The following is a 19,888-nucleotide window of genomic DNA, read 5'->3' as shown; positions in this document are numbered from 1 at the left end:
GACAACATTTTCTTTTCTTTTCCAAACGGCACGGGGATTTTGCAAGAGAAGGGAAGCAGACGTCTTTCTCAAAGTCAGACTTGAAAGTTATTCTGCACATCACTGCCATTTAGATTCAGGTCCACTGAAAAGATAAGTCAGGTGAATTCTCTTAGTTTCTGTTTTGGCCTTATTCTGTAAGTATGAGAAAGAGCATTTGGGAACTTGTACCTCTTTGTCAGGGGTTTTTTGGAAGCAAAGCTTTTACTTACAGTTGAAATAACAATTAGAGAAATAGAGCCGTAAGTGGCAGTGGGAAACCAGGGAGAAAGCTGAGATCCGGGTGCCCTTGTGTGTGCCACTCTAGACGCTCCTTCCTCCATATGAGCAGATTAAGGAAGTCCAGAGGAACACTGTTTTTATTTTGCTCATAAGTGTAATTGTTTTCCCTAGAGTATAATTTTAAGTACAACTTTTAGATAGTTATTAACTCATCGTACGTTACATGGTGTAGAGTGGGACATGAGGACATATGAAAGTTTTGGCTAATAAAGCATTTTTATGAACGACTGAATTTTTATAGACCTGCTCTTTAGCATACGCAGAGCTCAGCATTAACTTGAGTCGCAGCATGTTTTATGTAAGAAATTAAATGATATGCTGTGGACCCATTCAGCTCTACTTGAGACAGTGAAGCTGTGTTCACACTGTTTTATGTTCTGTGTTTTTCTTTTGCTCATTAGACGACTTTTGGGAATTTGTGTTGGTCTCTGGTGGGTTGAAGGTCATTTAGTATCTAAAGCTACAACTGCTGAGTATTTTAAGAAGAGGTATAAGGAGGTGGCTGGTTGGAAATGGGAGGAGAGTATGGCAGTGGTATATTTGAGAAGGTCTCTATTAGATGGACAAGGAACTATTTATTTTTAAAACAATTAAAAATTTTAAGATTTGCATTGCTACCTCTAAAAACTGTAAGACCTCGTCCAGGTGGAGAGATGTGAAAGACAGGACAGGAAGGAGAAAGAGAGCTGGAGGACAGCGGCAGGTGAAGGACTGGAGAGCCAAGAAAGATATGTCCGTGTTGGGTGGTGTCCACGTGCCCCCCGGTTACCTGTTATGCATTGCTTGATGGTAGCAGGCTGGCGGGTTGTCTCATTTCTGCTCTTCAGGTGTCTGATCACAGAGCCGGAGGGCCACTAATGAAATCAGTCTAGGTTAGGAAAAACGCACAAGCCTGGTGCAGAGAAAAGTTCTTAGCAAGTAACCTTGAAATTCTATTTTGATGGATGGTGCAAGTTTTTTACGTAGCCTTAAAACTTGGTCTTCTGTATCGTCCAGTACACTAATTTAAAAAAAAAATTCCTTTCAAAAGTGACTTTTAAAGAAAGTCTGAGGATCAATGGCACATATCTGTAGAAAGGATAATCATTTCTGAAATAGTCAAAATATTTTTTATCCTATGTAAATATACTGTGTTATGTACAGGTTTGGGTTTCATGAAATGGTTTAGATAGAAATAAATAACGTGCAAGATTAATACTCAGTTGACAAAGTAAAATGTTTTAGCCAGTTCTTATCACATACATATTCATGTTTGTTTCTACCCAGACGAAGACATTGAGCTTCCAGATTTGGATTACCTGCGGACCATGACGCACATAGTCTTTGTAGACTTCGATAACTGGTCAAACTTTTTTGGTCATCTACCAGGGCATCTGAACCAAGGAACATTTATCTGGGGCTTTCAAGGTATGGTTAACAATGAAAACATTTGAGACAACCTCCCCCTTTATTCCCTCTCCCCTTAGAATATGGTTTGTTTTAAAAGGACTCCTCTTGAACCTTCCTGAACAGAGCATGGGAATATAATTGGAATTTTGTCACGTTGCATTATAGTTACTCTGCTACAGTGTCTTCTCTTTACAGTTCTCTGCAGTAAATGTTGGCTCTATTTGGTGACCCACAGTTTGTGGATTGTTAGATACTGATTGAAAGAGCATTTATTCAGTACCTACAATACACCAGCTGCTGTGCTTGGTCCTAACGCAAGCTTACTAATTATTATAATTTCCCCCCTTTTAAAATAAAAGGAAGTAGGCTGAGAAGTTTATTTTTTCCCAAGTACAAAAATAATAAATAGTAGAGTTAGCTTTTGAACTTGGGCCTTGTGACTACAGGACTAGTGTTATTTTTAACGTAACTGCCTCTTCAGTTCATTCTTACTGTTCGTAAATGTGCATCTTCATATAAATGTCTTTGCAAACCATTGACCAAACCTGGGAGAAAGACAACTTCTTGATTAACAGAAGTTTAGTATAATGAGCATCTGACATGGAGGCATACCTCGGCGATATGCGGGTCCAGACCACTGCAGTAAAGCAAGTCACGTGAAATTTTTGTGTTCCCACTGCATATAAAAATTATGTTTATACTCTATTGTAGTCTGTTGAGTGGGCAACAGTATTATCTCTAAAAAAACAACATCTTAATGAAAAAACACCTTATTGCTAAAAAGTGCTAGCCATCACCCAAGGTTTCAGCTGGTTGTAATCTTTTTGCTGGTGAGGGGTCCTGCCTCCATGTTGTTGGTGGCTGCTGACTGGTCAGGGCGGTGGTTGCTGAGGTTGGGGTGGCTGTGGCAATTTCTTAAAATAAGACAACAATGAAGCTTGCTGAATCAGTTGTTCCTTTCACAAATGAGCTCTCTGTAGCATGCAATGCTGTTTGATAGCATTTTACCCACAGGAGAGCTGCTTCCAAAACTGAGCGTCAATCTACTTAAACTCTGCCACTGCTTTACCAACTACGTATATGTGATTTTCTAAATCTTTTGTTGACATTCAACAGTCTAAACAGCATCTTCACCAGGAGTAGATTCCGTCTCAAGAAGCAACTTTCTTTTCTCATCCATAAGAAGCAGCTCCTCATCCGTTACAGTTTTATCACGAGATTTCAGCATCTCAGTCACATCTTCAGGTTCTATTTCTAATTCTGATCCTCTCAGTTTCCACTACTTTCTCCACTGAAGTCTTAAACTCCTTCAAGTCATTTATGAAGGTTGGAATCAACTTCTTCCAAATTCCTGTTGATGTTGTTTTGACCTCATCCCATCTTCTCAGTCATGAATATCCTTAATGGCATCCAGAATGGTGAAGCCTTTCCAAAGGTTTTCAATCAGAGGAATCACTGTCTATGGCAGCTGTAGCCTTATGAAACGTATTTCTTAACTAAAAAGACTTCAAAGTCAAAAGTACTCCTTGATCTATCAGCTGCAGAATGAATGTTGCATTAGCAGGCATGACAACATGAACCTCACTGCCCATCCGCATCAGAGCTTTTAGGTGATCAGTACATTGTCAATGAGCCATAATATCTTGAAAGGATTCTTTTATTCTGAGCAGTAGATCTCAAAAGTGGGCTTAAAATATTCAATAAACCATGTTATAAACATGTGCTGTCATCCAGGCTTTATTGTTCCATGTATAGAGAACAGAGTCAATTTAGCTTAATTCTTGAGGGCCCTAGGATTTTCAGAATGGTAAATAAACATTGGCTTCAAATTAAAGTCACCAGCTGCATTAGCCCCTAATAACAGAGTCAGCCTGTGCTTTGAAGCTTTGAAGCCAGGAATTACTTCTCCTCTCTAGCTATGAAAGTCCTAGATGGCATCTTCTTTCCATAGAAGGCTGACACTGTTGTTTAGTGGAGCTACCTTCATGAGTGATCTGAGCTAGATCTTCTGGACAACTTGCTGCGGCTCCTCCATCAGCACCTGCTGCTCCGCCTTGCACTGTATGTGGTGGAGGCGGCTTCTTTCCTTAAACCTCATGAACCAGCCTCTGCTGGCTTCAGACTTTCCTTCTGCAGCTTCCTCACCTCTCTCAGCCTTCACCGAATTGAAGGGAGTTAGGGCCTTGCTGTGGGTGGGGCCTTGGTGTAAGGGAATGTGCGGCTGGCTTGATGTATCCAGATGCTAAAACTTTCTCTAATCAGCGGTAAGGTTGTTTCGCTTTCTTATCGTTCATGTGTTCACTGGAGCAGCGCCTGCATTTCCCACACAAGCTTTTCCTTTGTATTTACAACTTGGCTGACTGTTCGGTGCAGGAGGCCTAGCTTTCTGCCTGTCTTCCTCACTAAGCTTAATCATTGCTAGCTTTTGATTTAAAGTGAGAAGAGTCTGACTCTTTCTTTCACTTGAACACTGAGAAGCCATTGTAGGGTTATTAGTTGGCCTAATTTCAATATTTTTGTGTTCCTGGGAATAGGGAGGCCAGAGGGGAGAGACAGAGAGACGGGAGAGGCCAGTCAGCGGAGCAGTCAGAACACACATTTATCGATCAAGTTTGCCATCTTGTGTGGGCACGATTCATGGTGCCCCAAACAATTACAGTTAGTAACATCAAAGATCACTGACCACAGAGCACCATAACACATACAATAATGATGAAAAAGCTTGAAATATTGTGACTGTTACCAAAATATGACACACAGTGAGCAAATGCTGTTGGGAAAATGATGCTAGTAAACTTGCTTGATGCAAGGTTGCCATAAACGTTGAATCTGTAAGAAACACAATGTCTGCAAAGCACAGTAAGGCAAAGCGCAGTGAAACATGGTGTGCCTGTCACGTTTGATAGGAAACAGCGTATAAAGAGGAGGATTAGTTCCTGAGGTGCTCAGTGTAAAAAATATGATAAAAAATAAACATGTTAAAATACAGAGGAGGGTTAGGACTTAAGGTGGAAACGTGCTGACCTGGATGAGGAGGCCAGTACAGCCCTTCGGTAAGTCCTGCTTTCCTGACTGCCCATCGTCGTACCCCCTGAGCAGCCTTGACATGCTTGACTTGAAAACCGCTGAGCCAGCATTCATGCAGAATGATACCGTTCCGGGCATTTTCACGCGCAGCACTTCTGATTCCGTGAGATTTCAGGTTAATGGGCAGACTGGGGAAGTTGGGCGACAGGATGGTGACACCTGGCCTGGAACTGCCTTGTTCTGCTCGAGTCTGGGACTTTTGCCTCTAGAAGCATTTTTTTCTAGTGTTTGTTTTTCCTTAGAGAATTTTCGGTTGTATCTAGTGTTCTGTTCTTTTTCTCCCCTGTTTGACTCTCACTTATGCCTTTTCTAAAAATAATAGGAGGAAACACCAACTGGAAGCCTCCAGTCAACTGTAAGATCTATAATTACCTGAATAGGATCGGCTGCTTCTTCCTCCATCCTCGCTGTAGTAAGAGGAAAGACGCTGCGGACTTTGCCATATGTATGCACGTGAGTCATTGCTTTATTCAGAGGCTAACGTGGCTTTGGGACCGACCCACTGGGATTTTCTCCTGCTTGAATCATAGCACTGTAGGTTCCTTTTCTGTGCTGTATTTTTGTACAAAACCTTTTGTGTCAGGTTCTACTTACGACTCTTGAGGGGGCAGGATCCCAGATCATGTATGCACTGCTTCACCCCAGTTCCCAGCAGACTCCCTGCTGCACGTAGTAGGCCCTCAGCTGCGTGTGGAATAAATGACCCAGAGACTGCGCTGTGCTGCTGCGTGCTAAGGCGTTCGCATTTTAACACCTCTGAGACCTGGGGGCACCCTCACAGTTGGCCCAGGTGGGATTTGCATTTGCTTTTGTCTCTGCCAGCCACCTGAGACCTGGTTTAAGTGAAAGTCTCTGCATAGGGGTCTGTGTGTGACACAGTTAATATGAGTTTACTCTGCAGACCTATTGGCTACTGCTTATGTTTTAAACCACAAGGTGATTCCTTTTTCCGCCCAGCCAGTGCTGAGCCTGAGTCACGCAGATCCCTTTGCTTACTTTTCTCTGCGGCAGGTCTGTTTCTCATTTACCCTTAGATTGCGTGTGTAGCCCTTTCAGTATTCCACCTTTATAGGGGCCTCCTATTAGATTCTGCCTTTTTTTTCTTTCTTTCTTAGTGGCACATAAAATAGCTTATTTTATAATTGGCGGCATTTTATATTTGATTAAATGTGGTATGTTTCGTTTATGCATGAGGTTTCTATATTGTACTTTAGTGGGAGCTAGGGAGCAAACTAAATACACCTTTCTAGCTGTGTGTTCATTCTGACGTAGATGTAACGTGACTGGAAACTCAAATGCTGATTTTGATCAACATGTGCCATTTGTTCCAACTTAGGCTGGCCGTCTAGATGAGCAGCTACCCAAGCAGATTCCTTTCACCATCCTCTCAGGAGATCAAGGCTTTCTGGAGCTAGAGAATCAATTTAAGAAGACTCAGAGGCCAGCACATATACTCAACCCTCACCACTTAGAGGGAGATATGATGTGCGCCTTGTTAAATAGCATATCTGACACCACCAAAGGTACGCAGCCGCAGCCACAGTGCAAGCCGCCCAAGAGGAGGAGGCTCCACTGCTGAGCAAAGCCAATAAACTGCTGTCCCCCCGCCCTGCTGCCTGCTCACTGAACCGCCGCGCGCGCACTGCTGCCGTCTTCTCGTCTTCCCTCACTTCCATTTTCAGTCTGTTAGGAGAAGAATGAATTCATGATTTTCTGGAGCCTTTTTTTAATCTAATGGATAAAATTCATATTCTTGTATATAAAACACACATTTATGGTTTGAAATATGTTAGTACAGTTTTGCAGAGCTCAGAATCCAGATCTTCATTTTGTTCTAAAATTCCAAATTTATCTTCAGTTTTTCAGAAAGCAAAGTGCTTCTACGAGAAACCAGAAAGCAGTAAGCGATAACGTGGCAATACCAAAAAAAAAAAACCCCCAAAAACCCCAAAAAACAAACCCAGTTAAGAGGTTGACAGTGACAAAATGAAGCCCCGAGAGGTCTTTATTCCCTTGAAGAGTTGGGCACCCCCTGGCCTGTTCCTGGGACTTCCGCTCTCTTCTCGGCCTTGCTGAGATGGTTCAGTGAAAGGATGCGCTGATGTCCATTCTCACTAACCAATATTTAAGAAAGGATGTGACTCCAGGCATTCAGATGGGGTTTTCCTTTTTCTTTTTTTTCATAATTTCTGAAATAAATATGGATAGAAGAGAATAAAAGTAATTTTTAAATATCCTAATATTTAAAGCTGTGAATAGGATTTGAAGGTATTGGTGAAGGACCTCAATGGGAAAACTGACTGCTCTTTGGAATTCTTACTATATGCCTTTAAGTTTTTCAGGTCTGCTCTCCTAGCTGTTTTTTTTTTCCCCCACTGTATTCAGAGCCACATTGTGATTGAAGATCCATTCCGAAGAATGTTGCTCTGATCACTCATAATGATGGGTCGGTTCACTTCTGCAGAGTTAGGACTCACTAAGCTACCAGCACTGCTGTGCTCTTTACAGGAAGCATTTTTTTTTTGCATATTTGTTATGCTTTAGTACTGAATTTTACCTTCGTATTCTGTAATTTTTGTTTTCATTCAGTTGCTTTTTCTATCCTTGGCTTTTTCAACCTCTTTTTCTTCCTCACTTTTATATCAAATTAATATCTTGTAAAATATTTAAAATTTTTACCTTTGCCACCAAGGCCAACCCCCTTTTCTTTCTCCTGTGACACTGCTTTGGGGAGCGTGACTTAGGTCATTTAGAACATGAAGCCTGTTACGGGTAATGCCTTTTTCTCAACTTTATTTGGAATGAGAGCTGCCTATGAGTAGGTCTGTGGGTACATTAGGGTTGGAGGTAGGACACAGGTTATTGTTGTAAACTGATCTTTTCTGAATGGCACCTATGTTCTAGGCTTTTTTTTTTTTATTTTAATTCATTCATTTGTAGTCAGTGCTTATTTGAACTTAATGCTTTTTAGGGGCACCTGTGCACTTTATTCTGAGTTTTTGTGAAATGCAGAGATCACGCGGTGCAGAAGGAAGGGCGTGGGCTTTGGTTCGCATGCTAACTCTGCTTCCTAGCTGTGTGGTTTCAGGTGAGTTGCTCAACTGTTTCTGAGCCTCACTTTTCCTGTCTGTAAGGTCAGAAGAGTTAGGTGTTACGTGTAGTGTCTGGCAGGGCGTGGGAAAGCCCTGCAGGTGCTCAGTAAGCAGCTGCTGTTCATCATTATTGTCGTGAAAAGGAAGTATGGTTCCCAGCCACTGTATCTGCCTCTTTAGGTTTTCTTTGCAATTTTTTTTGTTGTGGTAAAATATACATAAGATGTACCATCACAAGCATTCTGAAGTGTACGGTTGTGTGGGTTTAACTACACTTACAGCTGTCACTGCCCTTCATCTTGCAGAAGGGAAACTCCATGCCCGTAAGCAGTAGCTCCCCAATCCCGTCTCCCTCAGCCCCTGGTAACCACCCCTCTGTCTCCTGTCTGTGAATCTGACTACTTACTGTAAGTACTTTGTGTAAGTGAAATCATACAGCCTTTGTCTTTCTATGACTGGCTTATTTCACTGAGCATTATGTCCTCAGATTTCATCCAAGTTTCCTTCCTTCCTCTTTAAGGCTGAATAGTGTTCCATTGGGTGTATAATGCCCCATTTTGCTTATCCATTTACAACTGATGGACACTTGGGCTGTGTCCACACTTTAGCTATTGTGAATAATGCTGCTATGAACAAGGGTATAGAAATATCTCTTTGAGACATTGGGACCCTCATTTCAGTTCTTATGAGTATATACCCAGAAGTAGCATTGCTGGATCATAGGGCAGTTCTATTTTTAATATTTTGAGAAACCTCCATGCTGTTTTCCACTTGGACTGCACCATTTTACATTCCTACCAATAATGCACAAGGGTTCCCGTTTCTCTCCGTCCTTGCCAACGCTTGTTATTTTCTGGTTTTTGTTTTGATAGTAGCCCTCCTAAAGGGTGTGAAGGGGTATCTCATTGTGGTTTTGATTTCCATTTCCTTAATGGTTAGTGATGTTGAGAATCTTTTCATGTGCTGTAGCCACTACATTTTAAAAGTAATGAAAATTAATAAAATTAAGTAGCCAGAGAAGTGTAGTCTTTAAGTCACATATTTTGTTCAGACCTAGATTTAAAGATGATTTTGTAACTCTGTTGTTACGCTGAATCATAATACGTTCAGTTTCATTTTAAGACAAAATTGTTTTCTCTATTGAAGACTGAAAGGCATCAAATTGCCTGGTAATAAACTTTATAATAAAATCAAGGGACAGCAACGCTCTCGGATAACTTTATTCTTTCACCTTTCCTAACAAATGACTTTGTGAATAGTACAATAATGGTTTTTGTTAAATGATATTTAATATGCACTGAGACTGAGGAAAATCAGTGTCCACAAGTGCCGCAGTTCTCGTTGGGCCTGGAGGGTAATTGCGGCTGCCACAAGCACGCCCGGACGACTGCTTCCACCTGGCTTCGCGCAGTGTCCCTGTCTCCAGGTCTGACAACAGTGTGGTTTTAGGGTAGGAGTCGGTGGACCTTTCTGAGAATCTGACAGAAGCTTTCTGTGCCTCTTTCCCCCAGAATGGACATGCATTTACAACATCACATACAATTTCAGGGGGTTTGTAGTTTCAAGGCTCCTAGTTACCAACCACCCAACCCACAAAACTCTCCTCTTTAGGGTGTGACCGAACTTCATACTACAAGTAACATACAGTGAAAAGGTCTCTAATATTTAATCACGATTTTATATAAGCAGTGTGGTGATTTTTCAGGTTTTTAAAATATCCACCAAGCACAGACAAACTATGTAAGTTTGAACCTCTTATTTCTTTCTAACTTTTCAGAAATTGTGCATTGTCCAGGACGTGGTTTATTTATTACTCCTGCGTGAGCAGGAACAATCTGCCGAATAGTGTCATGAGAATCAGTGATCATATGGTATCTTGTATCATATGGTTTCTTTGCCAACTTCTCAGTTAATTGAAGGTTTTTTTTCAGGAGGTAATACCTCAGTAGACAGGGATATTCGGAGGTTGCTGGTTCCGTACATGAATGTCCAGTCCCTTGGCCATAAGGTCTCACATCTCTGCTTGGTAGGGAGGGGACAGGTAAGTCGCTTTACTGCTGGCACTTTTTTTTAGATCTCTGACGTGGTTAGGGCAAATCAGTTACTCTGTAGCAAGCTGAGCCTTTGGACCAAGTTTGGGACTTGAATGTGTCATGGTTTTTGCCCTTGATAAACTCTCTCTCCTGTGCATCAGGGTTCCAGTACCAGTATTTTGATTACAGCTATGATATATGTATAAATCCCTGTAGAGATACATAAAATATTAACCTGTGCTCAACTGACACCCTTGGTCCCCTTACCCTTCGTCTCAATTCTATTTTACACTGTACTCATTTTCCCTTTTTAAAACTTTGTCAAGATACATGGATCTTTTTTGGTGATCTTAATCAGAGGAACCAGGTAGACTTTTTCTTCTTTTAAACCTTTTACATTTTATTCACAAATATATGTTTATTCTAACTCAAGCCTCCTGTTTCAGAGATGCAGCTATCCCTTGTCACTTAAGTGTTATTTTAAAGAAGGAAAAGGGAGCTAACCTTTATTGAAGGCCTACTACGTGCCGGCCACCATTCTAGCTGCGTTTTATACTTGTAGTGCTTGAGGATGTTTAAACACATGTTTAATCCTCTTTGCAGCACTGTGAGGTAGGGTGTGTCAGATGGCTCCTGTCCACAGATGAGGGAGCAGAGGTCCGGAAAGGTTAAAGCAGGCCACCTGTGGCCACACAGCAAGTGGTTCCCCGTCAGTGCTGCCGCGAAGGCTGAGGCTTTCACTGACTCAGATTCCTGACGTTACGATGTAGAGAATCCAGCGTGAGTTATTGGCTCTTACCGTGTCCTTGAAGAATGAAGGTCGTGAGAGGCATTCTGCTACAGACTAACGCCATTGCAGCGTATGAAGTGCCAAATACGAGAGTTTTTTTTTTTTTAAATAACATTTAGGAAGATGGTTTTATATTTTGTTTTTTGTTTGTTTGTGTTCTGTGTTTTTTATCTTCTGTAGAAGATAAAAAGACTTGTCGGTTCTGGTACTTCAAAAAGTAAGCTGGTTATGTGTCAGACATAGCCCAGGAAAGATTATCATTGTAAGTTCCCTGGGATCTTTTGTCTTGTAAGTAAACCGAGAAGCCCGTGTTCTGTTAGAAGTGCAGGCTCAGAGCGCACCTGAGTTAAAGGCGCCACGCCAACCCCATTTTTCATTTACCCCGTGGCCCCGCTCCCCGGCTTACGGTGTGTTGTCCGAAGGAACAGGTGAACTATGCTGCTTGTTTTCACTTCCCTGGCTTACATTTTAGGTTGGTTGGTTTGCTTTTACTCTACAGAGTGCTGGATTATTGCCCCTGCTTAAGCCACGCTGTGATGACTGAACTGCTGGGTTTTTACCGTTCTCCGAGATTTCATTAGTGACCACCGTTGGTTATATGAAATACTCTGTAGGCTCTTAAAGATCTGTTTATATAATAACTCGACCATATCTTGTAGCTTTGTTCAAGAACGTTGATTTATGTAAGATTTTCTTTTTAAAAACACAGTTTTGTGAATTCAGTTGTTGATAGTCCTTCAGAAATGAAACATCTTCCTTCCAATGCTGTGTAAAGTACGACCTTTCCTAGAATAGTAGTTCTTGGGTAATGCAAGGGCGAACTTGAGCATAGGCTGTCGTAAACTAGTGAATTCAAATTGAAAACAGACTGTCCTATGCTTCAGGATAATTTTTGTTGCCTCTGAATGCTCTCTTGGACTGTCTGATTCATGGCCCAGGAACTCTGTTGTATCTGTTTCGTTTGAGTCTTCATTGTGGAATGAATGGTGTGGAGGCGTTAAGGATGGTTGGTATCTGTCAAGTCATACCAATTACACAGGTTTGTAAGGCCATCTTGGAAGTTGAACATTGATGTTCATTCACCCACGCTGTGGAAGTGAGGACGGTTGAAGCAGTGTCATGCTCTGTTGAATAGGCACTATATAAAGTAATTGTTGAACCTAATTCTCAGCGCCTATCTGGCTATTGTTAGCTCAGCCTGTTAATGAGACTACATAGGTTGTTGCTTTGGGTGCCATCCTAAAAATCTATATGATGCAACTAAGTCTGTGCAAGGTGTTGAAAATAGGAAAGAATATTCATGATTTTCTCTGTTCTACAGGTGGGGCCAATTGAGGCAAAGGAAACCTTTAAAATATTTTGCAACCTAGTATCAAGCTAATCTTTTTGCTTCAGACCTGCAGTTGTGCCCTAGGCCTTGTCTGCAGCGATGAGTTGTTCAGGCCGGTTACAACATGCTGCTCTCCCCTGGCCTGGACTTTGAGTGTAATTACAGAACCCCTGGGTATTTTCTCTTTGTTCCTAATGTTTTAAGACTTAATTTGTTGTTCTTCAAACTGTAAACATAATGTTTCTTATTTCCCTAAAACACAACTTGAAAGATTCAAAGTTGTAGGTGTATATAACAGATTGTAGAAAAGCAGTTGTTTTTGTAATAAATTTTTGTGGCAGAAGGAATATAAGGGAAATTCAGCTATTTTTATTTACAATGATAAATCTTTAATTTTTAAACGTATATTTAGTTTTTACATATTTTCACAGAAGCAGATATGTCCATGTGATTGGTGTACAGTTATTTAAACCCTGATTTGGTCACTCTGGTGTATAGCGATTTCAGTGTAGTTAAAGTGATAAGCCCAGTACTAGGTCCCTGATGGTGCCACAAGCATATGTTAAGTGACTTTCGTAATCCGTGTCAGTGATGTCATTAATTTAAAGCCTTTGGTTTCTCATTAGGAAGCATGTAAAGACCTGAGATGTGTCTGTGCCTGGCAGGGACACTGGGAACATAAATCTGTGGTTTCAATAGAGATGAAGGTGTATGATTTTCAAAATATAGGAAAATTTTATCTGTCACCATTTAAAAATTTTTAAGATGATTTCATGCAAATGAAACTTTGGGATTTATTTGCTAGATCCAAATAAACATACTCGCTTTTTAAAATGTATACTTAAAAAAAATACTAGAATGTTATATTTTCTCAACATGCTAAGAACACTTTTTCAAATTTTTTTTGAATGCAGAGCTAAAATTGAATTGCCTATTTCGTTTTTTTTTTCTTGATTAAAGTAATATTTGGTAAGCATCAAAGAAAAAACACAAAACAAACCTATAGGGAACGTGGTGTAATACACATTGTAATTAGTCAGCTTGGGCACAGGAGCAGTCATTGAAAATAATACTGTTTTAGGATACGTAAATTGTGGCATGATAACTTTCAGAAATACATTTGCATTTATTGATTCTGCCTTGCAGAGTGTGACAGTGATGATAACCTGGGTGTAGAAAGCGCTTCAGTGGGAGAAGAATTCAGATCTGCAGAAGGTAACCTAATGGAGCCAGTCCTGTTCCCCTTTGACTGTGATTTCCCCCTCTCACCCTACACCCCCCGTCGCTCCCTCCCACCCCTGAGTTTGAAAAATAGTTGTTCTCTCAACTGAAGGGTAGTTTGCATTTTCTCATGGAAGATGAGCTAGGGGCTAGGACAGGAATCTGCGAGTCCACTGCCTGGGTTGGTAAATAAGGTTTTATCGGAGCCCAGCTGCACACTCTTGCTGTGCTTTTGCTCCAGGGTGAGGGGTTGTGACACGAACAGTATAGATCCCCCCCATCCCACAAGCCAGCCTAAAATAATTATTTTCTGACCCGGGGTAGGAAAAGGTTGCTATCCCCTGGGAGAAGATTTGGGTTTTCCAATTTTTATTTCTTTTGAGTAGTATTAAATTAAAAATATTCAAAGTTATGCAGTGGAACTATGAAAACAAGCACTTATATCTGAATTGTGCATTTTTTATTTTTTAAAAAACTCTGGGGTTTTGTTGTTTTGGGGAAGAGAGGTAATTAAATTTAGTTATTTATGTATTTTTTTAGAGAAGGTACTGGGGATTGAACCCAGGACCTTGTGCATGCTAAGCATGCACTCTATATACCCTTATATCTGAATTTATTAATGAGCTTTTTCTATAAACTAAATTTTTTCCCTCTTCTTAAAGGAGAAGATATTCCCTTCTGTAGGTTAAAGAGAACTTTCTGTATTAACTTCACATCAAGTCATTTACTGGCTGACCACTATTTGGTTGTGTCATGTGTCCTTTTTTTACTTTGGTTTTTTCATAACAGACCGTGCTTTTTAATAACCATGGGGGAAAATGAAACAACAGGTTTTAGAAAGTACTTCAGCTTCACCGAAGAAGTTGAAGCTCTTCTGTCGGCATCTTTAACATTACAGGGTGACACAGGAGTGTTAATACACATTCCAGCGTGGTCTTTGCTGGTGGGGACTTGAGAGGTGTGTCTGCAGGAGCGCGGAGGGAGCTGCCCGCCAGTTGGTTCCAGCGCCGTTCTCTGCGCTGCCCTGTACCGCCGAGCAGCCTGCCTCAGAGTGCACCAGAGCCCGTGCTGTTAGGAGATAGGGGCTTGAGTCTGGCACTGGAACTGATCCATCTATTCAATCAAGTAGAAAACTCTGATCTCTCTCTCATAGTCAGATTCACTGGCTGAGCAAAGTTGGCAGTACATTTACTGCCTAATTGGAAGCAAGTTTTCTGACCAACTTGTTTTCCCAACATGGTCTGGTACAGTGCTTATCATCCACATAATGGTGAGCTAAACAAATGAAAGCACTTTGGTGAGTTTTAAACAAAAACTGCCAGCTAAGTTGTTTATCGAGGCCACTAAAAGGTAAACACCATTGAGCATCTAAGTAGTTCAGATTTTGCAACCTTCATTTGCTACCTATGACTAATGCCTTGGAAAATGCCAGACAAAATTACAGCTTTTAAATAACCACCCTTGGGAATCCTTCACAGTTTTGTGGCTCCTAGCTAACCCAGGAAATCTGAGATGTGTTAACTCAATATATGCCAGAATTTCTAGCATTTTATTATCTGTGTGATATATTTTATGGTTGGGAGATTCTGAGAGTTTCCACATTTTCATCATTCTTTAGTTTGGAAAAAGGATGACCATGAAAGAATTGGAGAAAAGATACTTTAAACTTTTAACTAGTTGCCATATGAAGTAGGGATATAATGCTCTAATTTCAAGAAAAGTCAAAGTGGTGAGATGTGCATGTTTTCTTTCATTTCCTGATGATTTTTGTCCAATGAGTGTGAGAAGCACATAGTGTTCCATTTGTAAGTTAAGGAGTATGGTCTTCTCTGTACTTCTCCTGATACCTTCCTTTCCCCTCCTTTCACCCAACAGGAAGTAGCTCGAATATCATCTCTTACGTTGAACCATACAGAACTGCCACTTCTGCAGACAGTTTTGTATGATCACTGCCTCTTAGATTTTCCATCGTTAGAAAGAGCTAACCACCTCTAGACTCACTCCGTATCATACCGAGCGGATTTAAACATTTTCTGTCCGCATCTCTCATCCCCACTAGATTATGAGTGCCACAAGGGGTGGGATCATGTTTTATTTCTCTTTATTTCAACAACACCTAGCACAATGTTTGGCACTAAATGATTGTTGAGTAAATAAACTTAACAACAAACTTAGAACAGGTTAGAGATATCAGGGCCCATCTCCCTATAACTGAATAAGGGAAATTAAGACAGGTGCCATTTGGCTGGGAGAACATTGGGTGATTTTGTTGACCCTGCACTATGGAAGCAAAATGATGTTCTAAGTCCTGACCTGAGTTTTGAGCAAAACTTCTCAAATCTCTTCTCATCCCTTCCCTTCCCAACACAACACTTTAAAAGTCTGACAAATGGGTGGCAAAAGGCAAGAGGAATTTGCTTGTGGCTTTTTGCCTCGGGGACAGGCAGTTCCTCCCGTCGCCTCCCACCCCAAACCCCCCACCCCCACTCATTCTTTGTTCTCTGTAGACCAGTATCAGATTCTAACTACCCAGGACCGTCATAAAGACCCTGTGTAATCTCAGCTCTGCTGCTTACAGGCTACGGAACGTTGGGCACGTCATTTCACTGTGTGTTAGTTTCTTCATTTTAAAATCAGGAATACTTGTCTACCTACCTTGCTAGAGAAGCCTGGCCCGTGGCAAGCAGTGTATGTATTGGTTGCTGCTGCTGTTACTGTGACTCTAATCATTACCGTTATTCCCTGTTAGCTGCATGTAAAGTCTGCTCTGGAAGTTTACATCCTCATAACAGGTATTCTGACTCCAATCACTGGGAGAGAAAGAAGACAGCATTATGTGTGTCCATCTTTCTGTAAATGTCAGCAATTTGCCTTAGAGCGCCTTCAGTTAATAGCAGTCATCAGTATTAACATCATAACATAAGCAGTAAAACTTCATACTGTAGCCAGTTTAAAAAATAAGAGAGACTAATGTGTTTATTTTTTACTTCAGTTAATGTTATGAAAAATGTAATACTTTCAAAGCGGCTCTTAACGACTTATGAGAGTCAGAATATTCCCATTATTTCACATAAAAACTTAGTTTTTCAAACATGAAGTAATTTGCCTTCAGATTCACAGCCTCAGTATTATCGGAGCATGATTTGTATATAGGTTTTCTAACGCCTGTTACTGGGTTCTTATTTTGTTACATGACCTCTCTTCAAAGAATGAAATTAAGGCAGAGAGAAGGGAGAGTAAGAGAAACACAGACTTAGCCATAAAAAAGGAAACAAGGGTATGTTTGCCGTAAGTGTTCTTTATTCCTTCATACAGCTTTGAGTCACTGTCTGATGTTCTTTCATTTCAACCTGAGGGATTCCCTTTAGCATTTCTTGTACAGCAGGTCTGCTAGTGGCAACCCCTCTTAACTTTTGTTTTTCTGGAAATGTCTTGATTTCTTCTCCATTCTTGCTAGATACAGATTTCTTGCTTTTTTTTTTCTTTCACCACTTTAAATATGTCATCTCACTGCCTTGTGGCCTTCATGATTTTTGATGAAAAATAAGCTATTAATCTCATTGAGAATCTCTTATATTAATGAGTTGCTTCTTTCTTGCTGCTTTTATTGATTTTGACTTTTCACACTTTAACTATAGTGTGTCTCAGTGTGAATCTCTTTGAATTTCCCCTGCTTGGAATTTGTTGAGCTTCTTGAATGTGTGGATTCATATCTTTCATCAAATTTGGGACATTTTTCAGCCATTATTTCTTCAAATATTCTTTCTGCCCTTTTCTTCTCTTTTTGGGACCCCATAGCATGGATCTTAGTCCATTTAATGATATCCCGCAGGTCCCTTAGGCTCTGCTTACTTTTCTTCAGTTTTCTTTCTATTCTTCAAACTGTATAAGTTGTCCTGTCTTCAAGTATGCTGATTCTTTTTTCTTTCCACTTAAATTTGTTAAGCTCCTGTAATGAATTTTTAATTTATTCTGTCTCTTTATTGCTGTTCTCATTTTGTTCATACATTGTTTTTCTGGTTTCCTTTAGTTCTTTGTCCATGGTTTACTCAAGCTCTTAGAACATATTCAAGATAATTGGTTTAAAGTCTTTGTGTAGTAAGTTCAATGTCTAGGTGTCCTCTGGGACAATTTAACTCAATTTTTTTTCCCCTCAGATGGGTCATACTTTCCTGTTTCTTTGTATTATTTGTGCTTTTGTTGTTGTTGAAGATTTGATATGTAAACATTATAATGTAGTACCTCTGGAAATTAGATTCTGTCTCTTGCCCGGAGTTCACTATTCTTGTCCATTTGTTTAGTTACTTTTCCAAACTGTTTTTACAAAAACTGTATTCCTTTTTGTGTCTAGTCATTGGAGTTTTTGTTCTTTGAGCTTGTGTTCAGCTAGTATTTTGACAGAGATTTCCTTGAATACAAGGAGCTAAAAAAACCAAAAAAACAGTCCCTCCCAGGCTTTGCAGATTTGCTCTGTGCTGGGGCCCTTCAGCATTTAGCCAGGCTTGCACTGAGCTTTCAGATCAGCCAGTGGCGAAAGCTTAGTGTTTTCGCAGGTATTTTCTGAGCACGTATCCTGTCCTCATTATGTACCTGGCTGTTGTCCAGTACACATGAGTGCTTTTGAATGCCCTGATTTCCCTTATCAATTACTATAGTAGGAACAGTGAACTTCTGCATCAGTGATTTTAGGTGTATTTTTTTCTCTTTAGTTCTGTCACTTTATATTTTTATATTTTGAAGTTCTGATTTTAGTTGCATATATGTTTCTGATGCATCTTTCTAATGAACTGATCTGTTTATCATTATGATATTATGAAATGTTCTTTATCTCTGCAATACCTTTTATCATGAAATCTTTTTTATCTGATATTAATGTAGCCACTCAAGCTTTCTTATGCTTAAAGTTTACACAGTATATATTTTTCTGTCCTTTTACTTTCAGTCTATTTTTGTCTTTATTTTGAAACTGTGTCTTATACAGACACCATAAAATTCATTCTTACTTTATGATTTACTCTAACAATCTCTACTGTTTAATAATGGATTGTTTAGCCCATTAACATTTAATGTAATTTCTTACGTGGTTGGATTCCTGTCTGCCATTTTGTTTTCTCTTTGTCTCTTCTTTTGCCTCTTAGCTGTCCCTTTCTTGCCTTCTTTTGGATTATTATAATATTTATATTTTCTCCATTATATTTACTATTTATATTTATATTTAATATTATAGTATGTACTGTTTTATCTATTGGCTTTTTTTTAGCCCTTTAATTTTTATGGTTGATCTAAAGGTTACAATATATATTTTTTGCTTTTGTTATAAACTCTAAAAGAAAATGTTATTTTGTGAGTTTTAAAGAAAGAAAAGGAGGAATATATAGTCGTTTATATTTATCCATGTAGTTACCCATTTCCAGTGACTTTCATTCTCTCCAGTAGATTACAGTTTCCATCTGGTATCATTTTCCTTCAGCCTAAAGAACTTCCTTTCTTTTTTATGTAATACAGTTTTGCCAGTGTTGAATATTCTGTTTTCGTTTACGTGAAAATATCTTTACTTTCTCTTTAATTTTGAAGGATATTTTCTCTGGCTTTGGAATTCTGGCTGACTAGTATCTTTTCTCTTCAGCACTGTAAAGATGTTACGCTGTTGTCTTGTGGCCTCCACTGTTTGTCACAAGTAACCGTGAGTTGTGTTGTATTTATCCTGCTTGGAGTTGTCTTGGCTCCTTGCATCTGTAAGTTTATTGATTCCCTCCAGTTATTTTGGCCCACTTTCTGTCTCTCTCCTTTTCTTTTGGAACTCCAATTAAACATTTGTTAGGCAGCTTAAACTTATCCACAGATTTTTTCATTTTCTTCTGGTATCTTTTTTCTCTGTTCTTTATTTTGGGGAATTTCTATTGTTCAATCTTCAAGTTTATTATTGTTCAGCCTTTTACTGCCTCCAATGTTAAGCTGACCTAGTAAAGTTTCCATTTTAAATACTGTATTTCTCAGTTCTAGAATTTCCATTTAGTTTTTAAAAATAGTTTTCATTTCTCTGTTGAGATTTCCCATCCACCAACCTTAAGTCCTTGAAAATATTTATAACTTTTCTAAAATCCTTTTTCTGCTAATTCCAACAGCTTGATTATCTTGGGGGGTTAGTTTCCTTTGACTACTCTTCTTGAATGTGGGTCACATTTCTTGTTTCTTTGCAAGTCAAGTGATTGTTTTTTTTAATGTATACTGGATATTGTGGATGTCTACTACAGATTCTCCGAATTCTGTTAACTTCATATGAGGAACATTGGTCGTTTTTTCCCTTATAGGCAGTTAATTTGCCAGACTCAAACTCCAAACTCTGCCTCCTCCACAGCAGGCATCAGCTAAAATTATTTTCTTCTTTTAGCTTTCCAACTGTTGTTTTTCATTGAGAATCTTGGCTCCTCTCTTGTGTCTGCACAGTTTAGGAGTCAACCAAGGATCTGTAGATTTGGAGGACCCCCTTCTGATACTCTCTCATTTCTGCTGGAATCTCTTCCTTCTCCAGTCCTCTGCCCCTGTGCCGCCCCCCCCCTCCCCCGCCCCCCACGGCTTCTCTTCCCAGCTTCTCTGTAAGACCCAGATTCTGTTTTTAACTCCT

At 39.8% G+C, this 19,888-nt stretch overlaps 1 protein-coding gene across 3 annotated transcripts in view; it reads left to right on the top strand.

Moving 5' to 3' along the window:
• The window catches only part of ZNF451 (zinc finger protein 451), a 72,601-nt gene that overhangs the window by 47,465 nt on the left and 5,248 nt on the right, over positions 1 to 19,888 (top strand). The window contains exons 11-15 of one of the 3 annotated variants that reach the window (XM_072944754.1): positions 1,588 to 1,728; positions 5,120 to 5,250; positions 6,134 to 6,320; positions 9,821 to 9,930; positions 13,189 to 13,257. In XM_072944754.1, the coding sequence (XP_072800855.1) occupies positions 1,588 to 1,728; positions 5,120 to 5,250; positions 6,134 to 6,320; positions 9,821 to 9,930; positions 13,189 to 13,218 (599 nt within the window). In that variant the 3' untranslated portion in view covers positions 13,219 to 13,257. The remainder of the gene's footprint in view (positions 1 to 1,587; positions 1,729 to 5,119; positions 5,251 to 6,133; positions 6,321 to 9,820; positions 9,931 to 13,188; positions 13,258 to 19,888) is intronic. The other 2 variants (XM_072944755.1, XM_072944756.1) reach the window with 2 other exon arrangements.

The sequence above is a fragment of the Vicugna pacos genome, chromosome 20 (genome assembly GCF_048564905.1).
Source record: "Vicugna pacos chromosome 20, VicPac4, whole genome shotgun sequence".
Lineage (NCBI taxonomy): Eukaryota > Metazoa > Chordata > Mammalia > Artiodactyla > Camelidae > Vicugna > Vicugna pacos.
This window is presented reverse-complemented; position numbering and strand designations above follow the sequence as displayed.